The sequence below is a fragment of the Sinocyclocheilus rhinocerous genome, unplaced genomic scaffold (assembly GCF_001515625.1).
Source record: "Sinocyclocheilus rhinocerous isolate Xijiao unplaced genomic scaffold, SAMN03320098_v1.1 scaffold584, whole genome shotgun sequence".
Taxonomy (NCBI): domain Eukaryota; kingdom Metazoa; phylum Chordata; class Actinopteri; order Cypriniformes; family Cyprinidae; genus Sinocyclocheilus; species Sinocyclocheilus rhinocerous.
In genome coordinates this window covers 3,151,870-3,161,424 of record NW_015630348.1, presented here as the reverse complement: position 1 = coordinate 3,161,424, position 9,555 = coordinate 3,151,870, and the positions used below count along the sequence as shown (strand labels likewise).

At 41.0% G+C, this 9,555-nt stretch overlaps 1 protein-coding gene across 4 annotated transcripts in view; it reads left to right on the top strand.

Annotated features, from left to right (window-relative positions):
* pcdh19 (protocadherin 19) overlaps positions 1–9,219 on the top strand; it is a 59,928-nt gene extending 50,709 nt beyond the window's left edge. For all 4 annotated transcript variants that reach the window (XM_016552482.1, XM_016552480.1, XM_016552481.1 and 1 more), the window contains exon 5: positions 8,246–9,219. In XM_016552482.1, coding sequence (XP_016407968.1) covers positions 8,246–8,805 — 560 coding nt within the window. In that variant the 3' untranslated portion in view covers positions 8,806–9,219. The remainder of the gene's footprint in view (positions 1–8,245) is intronic.
* Positions 9,220–9,555: the final 336 nt, after the last annotated feature.

Here is a 9,555-nt window from a genome sequence, read left to right as displayed (position 1 = left end):
TAACAAGTTTAAATATATATTGAAATAGAAATCGGTTATTTTAAATTGTAATAATTTTTTATATTTGTCTGAATGAAAAGGGCCAATTATAGTGAATTTTTCTTTTATCTTTTTCTAAACTCAAATTGTATGCAAGCATTAATTGAATAAAAGAGCTTAAAAGAAGGAAGGTCAAGAGACACAGAGTAAACAGAAGAAAAACTGTACATTCATCCACCCACAAATCTATTTTTGCCACCCATGCCCTGAAGCCAGGTACATTCTCTAGGCTGGATGCTTTATGAATAGCAAATAAAGCCCTAATAGAAGAATATCTCGTAGGCTTGCTTCAAGTAAAGAGAGCGGCCTGAAGATTTCAGAGGGGTTCACTGACTTCGGCAATGTGCTTCTTGCAGATGATTTAATTCACTGCAGCCAGTGAGTTTGCGTCCTCCGTTCCACTCCCCCCTCCCCACCCATCCAAACCTTCAACCCCCAAAGCCCAGCCCGTCCCCTTACAGATGTAATTTACTGTCTGCTTTGCCCCTCTCACTCTTCTCAGACTCAAGGGTTTCTGAGTAAATTAGCTACATTGCTCGGTCAAGCTTAAACACAGAATGCAGCATTTGTAAGAGTATTTAAATATGTCCTCTACAAACCAATCCTTTTGGAAAAGAAGAGCTGGCTATTGCAACTGAGTCGGGTTAATTTTGGGGTCGCCATTATCGAGAACTCGGTGGCTGAGTACCACTACAATGGCCTTCTCTGTGCTTGACCAGAACTAATGAGCTAATCTGTAATTTCCAAACCCACAGACATAAGATCCTGTTTTCTGTCAAATAGTTCCCTATGTTTTATATCAGTGGCCTCTAAGAGGTCACTTGGCCCTGTGTTAGCATGCTATCTACTTCTCAGGCCATGACACTATTCAGTGGAGAGCTGTAAGGGTGCAGTGGCACGGCAACAGGGAGATGACGTCGGTCTCTGGCCTTCCTCAAGGGACTCTAACGCTTTAGCTCAGTTCAACTGCACATAGTGGCTCTGAAGCTTTGGCTTTCTATATAAGAAAGAGCAGAAAGATTGTGGAAGTTACCATGGAAAGCATTCATCCTTCATAATCAACCTTTTAATTTCAATGGTTAAATTAAATCACTGCAGACAGTCATGACTAAACTATGCTTAAGATGCCTTATGCACAAAATGGCTCCATGTCATCACATGCTAATACTTTCAGCTTTAAAATGTTCTCATGCAATTCGGTAGCTTGGAAAATAATTAAATAAAAAATTAATACTTATTAACATAAACAAATAAACAGTTGTGTAATTCAGTAGCTGTTAAAGTGTTGATAAGCAGAATGGTCCTGAAACAATATATATTTATTATAAAAAATATATAATAATAATACATATTATTATTCTCATTATTATTAAATGAATTAATAAATAAAGTACACAATTTAACAGTATTAGTGTTTATGCTTTCTGATCGAACTGGTCTGAAAGCATGAATTAATTAAAAAAAATATTCTATTGATATTAATTATTCTACTGAAAATATATAGCTACCTTTATTATATTATATCATATCATATCATATCATATCATATTATATTAAGGAATTTAATAATATATTTAAAGTAATTTTGTATATTATTTTAAATTTAGGAAGGGGGTCTCTTGAAAGCAGATCATAATATTTGGCGGTCTATGGTATCAAAAAGCTTGAAATCCCCTGACCGAGTTCATAGTAAATGTTGGCAAGCAATGGAACAGCTGTATATAAAATGCATTTGTAATAATTACGCCGTAATGCTGCTGTAAACAAATAATGCTACTAAACCATCTCTCACCATAAAGTAAAGAAATAGATTCTACCTGTGTGAAGCACATGCTCAGCTCATTACCACAACATCAAGCAGTCCATTTGCTAGCCTCTACCCTCCTCTTCCCCAACATAAAGCAGCTAATTTTTGCTTCAAAGTGATACATAATAGAGCATCACGATGTCTTTTTCCCTCATGCAGTTACACAGCTGTTAAGCAGATACTGTTTGTATCAATCTACAGCTACCGCATTGTTTGTCAGCACCAGTTTAGAAATTCATTCTTTAACTAGGACCAGCCACAGAGGGTCTGATGGGCGGGAGGAGAGGCGGGGAGACATTTTGGAGCCATGGTACTATTTCACACAAAGGCAGTGGTCGAAAAAGAAGGGTGTGGTGGTAAACCACAGATATAAGTTGAGCTGTCAGTGTGCGTTTGAGACTAAAGGACTGCAGATGGCTTCACTGAGGAGACTAGCTGTCAGACACACTTACCAGAGCAGGATAGACCAGACCCTGATTTACTTCCTGATAAATTGACTGGTACTAATGTTAAGACACAGAAGCAGGCACAGGGAACCCTTGATTTGCCATCCGTGTGACAGTCCTGAACAAGGCTAAGCAGCGAGTATAATATCCTCAATAATTAATATCCGAGCCAAAGGAAGACGGAGGACGTCAAGGTCACTTTCCTGAAAGAGTCACAGAATTGAGGGGAGAAGACAGAGAGAAGCAGATGTACAGGGGTAAGACAGAAACATACTAATTTTCCGAATGGTGTGAAAGAGGGAGGGAGAAAAAAAAGAGGAAGACAGGGAGCGAGCAGATGGAGTGAGAATGCTGGAGAGCTGCTCTAGATGGGAAGGTCTCTGCACCGAGTGCCGTCTTCGTGGCTCAGTGACGCATCCTTCTCCACTGTTTGTAAAAACAAGACCATCACACTCCATCTTGTGGTCCCGCAGGGCTGAGGGCTCGCGGCTGATTTATGGTGCACAGACTGAATTGCCTGGCTGGGATGACAGCAGCACTTGGACTCTCCCTCGTCGGAAGCCCCCAGCGTCTGCCTGGCTTGTCGGAGCCTGTACATGGCAGCTTGCGATAGTGTTAGAGTGGAGACGAGGTTCCCAACACGACCCCCATCCTGGACCGACGCGCCGCAAAGCCACCCAGGACCTCCCGGCCACTTCCTCTGCCTGCAATGAATGATGTGAATGAGATGAACGATGCTTGCAAAACATTTATTCAAATCTTATATATCCAAATAAACCTGGCATACGGTTTAATGGTTCATCTATTACAAAGAATAGGCAAGCAGCAAGGTCCAGAGATAGATAGATAGATAGATAGATAGGATTAGTTGTGATTAGTGATAGTTCTTACAATCTTTTCTGAAGTGTGTTTGGAAATCAGTTTTATTATTAATATAATTAAATTATTTATTACTATTATTAATAACGGTAAATAGTCACAATTCAAATAAATAAATAAATAAAGTACATAATTTTACATTGTTGCGGTTTTATTCTGCTTTCTATAGACTGATTGGAAATCAGTTTTATTAATAATATAATAAACAAAAAATAGCATTATTATATTATTATTATTATTGTGAATAAATAAATAAATAAAACTGATTATTACTATTTCATTCTGCTTTCTAAAGACTGGTCTGAAATCATGTGTCTTCTTCTTCTTCTTCTTCTTCTTCTTATTATTATTATTATTATTATTATTATTATTATTACACCTATATTCTCTCATGCCATGCCAGTGTTTGCCCCACCTGCAGTGAGAAGAAAGAAATAAAGTGAGCACCAAACTGATGTCTGTCCTCTCACTCCAGCATATTACTTTTCACATGAGCCGGCTGCAGCTGTATTGTTTCATCAGTCTACACGGAACAACAATAGAGAGAGACAAAAAAGAAGAAAAATATGCTTTTTGAGGCAGAATGTGTCTAAATATGATTTATACGATCTTTACGCTCAAAACCGCATCAAAACACGTTCACGTTTAATATAGTTAATCTTTAAACCAATGCATCATTGTGTAGCTCAGAACGGTTTGATTTATTAGGAACATCTTGCTTGTTTCTTCGGCTGTTGCACCTTGTTCCTCAAAGAAATGACGTTCTTTCCCCGAGCCCGTAAATCCAAAGTGACTGAATAGTGTCACTGTGAAAACTGCAGGGCCCCGTGGTTCCAATTACATCCCCAGTTGCAGAGTGTGTTTGAGAGGATTTGAGTATGCCCACTCTCCCTCATATACTCTCTGAGCCCAAGCCTATTTAAACAGGTACATTAGCAGCATTTTCTCTGGCCCTCTCCCGCATTACATCAACACTGCAGACCTCCAGCACTCGTGCCTGTATTTTTGGAGAGAAAAGAAAGTGCGTTTTTCAAGGAAGAGCATAATAGCTTCCAAACAAGATGAAAGTCTGGCAGTGACACAAAAGATTCCAAATTAAAAGCCATTCCTTTTGTTTGGGGTATGCAACACTCTGCCCACACACAAATTGAGCTCATTTAGCCATATTTATGATAACAGACATTTTTAATGAATTAAAACCCCTCTTTATGGAGCAGTGTTGTACGAAATTTAGAGTTCAGGAAGCTGAATTAGAATTGGAGTGACAGGAAGAGAAACATACGGATTTTCTGCTATTCAAAGAAATGTAACAGTAAGGTAAGGTAATGTAAGGTAATGAATTCTTGGAAATTGAAGTGTTCCATCTTTCCACCTTATCTATCTAAACTTTTTTTCTTTTTTCTAGTTAGAAATTTAGAGTTATATTTTTTCAGTTTCAATTTCAGTTTTCATTTAAATTCCATTCAGATGACAATTCTGTATCCAGTTTGCTACATCAGTTCAAATTCAAGAAGGGAATTGGAATTCTCGCTTCAGTTCTGAATGGAGCACAACCCTGTTATGGCTAGAGAGCAAAGTGCAATCTTTTACCTGCCATGTCTACCTTCAAACTCACCGGGGCTAACTAAACGAGCTAAGGTTCATTCTCCGCCTCATTAGGGAGCAGATCTGATTGGGCTCCTCTCTCATGAAGTAAACTGATGTTGTTCTGCTGCGAGCTGACAGCAATGGTGGGTTTTTACGAAGAGAGCCTTTGCATCACAAGTGGCACTATTCATTATTCTTCAGCCTTGCAGAATGCAGATTGCAGTACACATATTTAAAACACCTCATGCATTCTTTCATCCTCTCGGTGCAAAAATGAAACCCCAATATTTCCGATACGTCAGCACTGCTGTGGAATTTCATCCCTGTGACATTGTTCATAAACTCTGCGCTTTACTTACAAATGTGGAAGAGCGAGAAAACATTGCAGCTTCCACCTCCAGCCAAAGCCAAGACCATAATTAGTAGGCTTTAAATCCTAGAGAGCAAATGTTCCCTCTGACATAGTGCTCTGGACTGTATTTTAAGTCTTTTCCCGGAACTGATTGGCAAGCGTATTTTCCTGATGACTTTCAATAGACATTCTCCGTAGGAGGGCCGTCTGCCTTTCACTGCTCTCTTCTGCACAACTCAAAGATCAGCTGCATTGAAGCTTTAATTGCTCCATTTGTTGGCATTATATTTCTATCTCTCGTAGGGCAAAGAAGATAGGAAGAGATTCTTGTTTTGTCAGGGGTCGACAGGCTGTCATGTCTTGCTGCAATTTGTTATGTGGTTAGCACAGACCTTTGAGAGAAACATCTGTGAGTTTTGTGGATAAACTACTGACAGGATGCGAGAGAGCTGTTAATGGCGTTCTGCTTTCACGCCGATGTAGTTTACAAGAGAATCGCTCCACGGGAGACCCCCCTAAAGGACCGCAACTGAAAAAGACGACAACATTCAATGTATGTACGTGTCCCTCTCGTCGTAAGGAACAGGAATTGGAAAATGCGCTCTTTTTTCGAGCGTTGCCCATTCAAGAGGTGAAGACGATTTGAATCTTGTTAAAGTGCCTCCTATTGATCCGCAGGATGCAGATAAATCCATGCTTAATAAAGAAAAGCAGATTCTTATGAAATGAAAGGAGGAATTCTGGGTAGGCAGACTGCGCCTTGGCAGGTGTGGTGTCCTCGGCAGTCGCTCGCTGTATATGTGGATAATGGTGAGACTCACCCCTTGTTGCTATGGTGATAACATTGACTTTTGGTGATGAAAAGCCCTTTCAAGATGTGGACTTGTGTGTGTGTTCACAGGGCTTGGTAATTATGGGCTAAATTTGAGCCACTTGAGATACCGTAGTCGATCCAGAGCTTTACTTTCCAATTTATTTTTTTACTTTTTCAATTTAATTTCTCAATTCTCCCTGCTGCTCGCCTGAGTTTTAGTATGAGGAAGCATGCGCGTATGTGGGTGTGGATGCTGCCGTCTAGATATGTGGGTCAAACCTCTCTCGTAATGCACCGAGACACGGATACACAAACACACAGGAGCTCTCATCTTCTCACATGTGCCGCAGGAGATCTGAAGTGTCCCCAGACATCAGTCAGTAATCTGTCAATCTCATCAGATCACTTTTTAAAAGAGTGACAGATTTGGCAGCGGAGATCTTGGAAAGCAACGCTCCAATCTTTAAATATTGATTCAGGGCCCAAAGCTGTGTTGTCCCTCGGACTCCTGAAAGAGCAGGAAAAGCAGATAATTAGTGATTTTAATTGGATGATCCGTCAAGCTCGGAGTGCCAGATGTAAATGTGTGAATCCTTCCCACAATCTCTTGCTGTCACTGAGGGCTACGAGTGTGTAGCAAGGTCTCAACCCTTGGGCTGATTTACCAATAGGGGAGCTGACAAAATGTGTCAACAAACATCTGTCTGGTAGATTCTCCGACTATTTTTATTGACGGGGTGAGAACCTGTCAGGCAACAAATCATTTGGCAACAATTAATCAACAACAGCAGGTGTCCACTGGCTTTACAAATACTGCATGTTCTATATCAACATTCATCAATGTCTTTGGAATGTCATGCTTAAGATATACACATATATATAGTACCATAACCAGTTTTTGACAATCACACAATATTGCATATACTGTATATAAGAAACATTTTATTCTTTTTAGAAATGTTGAAAACCGTTTTTCTGCTTATTGTTTTCAAAAGTTTGGGGTAAATAATGTTTAAAAAAAGAAAAGAAATTAACATCTATTCAGCAAACAGATCACTAATGACTTTAACAATTTTATAAAAAGATTCATATTTCAAATAAACAGTGTTCTTTTGAACTTTCTTTTAATCAAAGAAATCCTGAAAAATAAAAGGCTTCACGGTTTCCATATAAATACTAAGCAAAAAAAACAGTTTTTAACATTTATTATAAGATTTGTTTTATATATATGATGAAATATTGTGTTGCCTACATTCAAATAAGAATTCAGATGCCTAAATAAACTACACATATCAGTAATTGATTGTTTATCAGCAATAACATTAAAAATAATTAGTATTATCGCTCTTGATCTGAATTTTAATAACAGTGAATCCATAATTATTCTTATAATTGCTCTTATTTTTATATGTGAGTGGTGCATGTGGAAACAGCAATCTGAAGAAGCGATTTTGTTATGCAAATGCCATTTGTGTATATTAGCAAACATTTAAGCAGAGAGAGTGCCCTTGACGTGCTTGTCTATCCAGATGGCCAATAATGAAATATGTATGGAGTCAAAAGGACTCACGCAGAAAGCTGTTTTGGGCTGACTGCTGTTAAAAAGAGAGCTGCCTTGATTATTACAGTTGCATCTCTTTTAAATAAAAGGGAAGAGAAAGAGGCAGACAGTACCTCAACTTGAGCGAGCGAAAGCTCGGCTTCTTTGTTGTTATAATGATACAAAAAGCAGCTTGAAAGCCCGCCCCTCCAACACAACAAAGGACAGATCTGTATTAATACTGGCTCAGACAAATCTTTCTTTTTTTTTAACTCCACAATAGCTTTAAAACATCATTACATATTTATAACTGCCAGCTAGATGACAGAGACGTAGCACAATGTTCAGCATTTAACAATGAGGCTACTTTGCCAGTGTCCCTTACTGAAATCTCTGATTGCTCTTCTAAACCCTCCTTTCATTGCTCTTCTAAACCCTCCTTTCATCAAGCCTGAGTGAAACAATTACTCACAAAATGGGGATTCACTTTTGATTTAGCAATGCACCCTTTAAATGCTTTATTAATAGGGCCTCGAAAGTTCTAGCATTAAAACTTGTTGAAGCAGTAGAGCCAGCTTACGTAAAAATGGAGCAGAGCTCTTCACCATGCCACAGCCTTTTCCCCCCATTCCCAGCTCTGACATGTACTGAAAAGATGAAAGCTCCAAAACAAACTGTGCCTGAAATCCATGAAGGAAACCACAAATAAGCAGAAGCTGTGCAAATGGCACAGTTTAGACAACAAAACTAACTCTTACTTTCTCTCTCTCTCTCTATGCAGATCAGTCAGAGGGTTTCCACTGCCAAGACGAATGTCGTATCCTGGGCCACTCGGACCGCTGCTGGATGCCCCGGGTGCCGATGCCAGCGAGAGCAAAGTCTCCTGAACACGGCCGCAACGTCATCGCTCTGTCCATCGAGGCCACCACTGTGGACGTACCTCACTACGAGGACTGTGGCACCATCAAAAGGACTTTTGCCACCTTTGGCAAAGACGGGTCGGATGAGGAGCGGGCCGAACAGAGGGGCAGGCGGCAAACGGCGGAGCCGGCCGTCTGCAGCCCAAAGATCAACGGCACTGTGCGTGATGCCGGAAACGGCCGGGAGGCCGTCAGCCCCATCACCTCCCCAGTGCACCTGAAGAGCCCCCAGTCCAAACCACCCTCCACCTACAACACGTTGAAATGCCGGGACGCAGAGCGCATAGCCAACCACAGCCTGCTGCGGCAGCCGGAGGGGAAGGACAGTGAGCCGGCCATGCGGGAGATCAACACGCTCCTGCAGGACGGCCGTGAGAAGGAGTCCCCCGGCAGCAAGCGGCTGAAGGACATCGTGCTTTAACTGGCTCCCGCGTGTACAAAGAGCACATACACTACTACGAGTGTGTGTCGACATGTGCGTGTGTGTGTATTGGTGTGCTTTTGCAAGCGTCGAGCCGAACGGACCCAGGGAAGGGAGACACATGTGCAGCACAACGTATTCTCCAGAGATCGAACAAATGAAGCTGAAAATGTGTCTGCGGGCTCAGACTGTCATCGTGGCTTGGTAGTAACAGCAACGCTTGTACGTTCTTTGCAGTCGTCTATCCGCAGGGGACAGGCTGGTTACTGTGTGCTGCGCAACGCGCTTCATCCTGCCCTCACGTCTTACCCTTAGAGGAGAAAGGCCTTCCAGTGCACCGCTGGTGACACCCAAGTACAGTCATGCCTTGTAGACTCTAAAGAGACTTCTAACTTTCTTCTAATGCCTTCTTTGGTATGCAGTTTACTACTATCATTTTTAATAATCTGTTGTTATGTGACAATCCCTTTAATGTTTTGATGCGAAAGTAAAAACTGAAAAAATAAACATTGGTGTTCAACTAAAGCTACAGTAGCGTTTGTACACAAACACAAAAAGGTACCAGTGCACCGCTGGTGACACCCAAGTACAGTCATGCCTTGTAGACTCTAAAGAGACTTCTAACTTTCTTCTAATGCCTTCTTTGGTATGCAGTTTTTGCTTCAGCTGCCAAACCGCTCACTGTTCCCGAAGAGGACATGGGTCTCTCTGACGCTACGGATGGCGAGACTCTTCCTGTCTAACACGAGC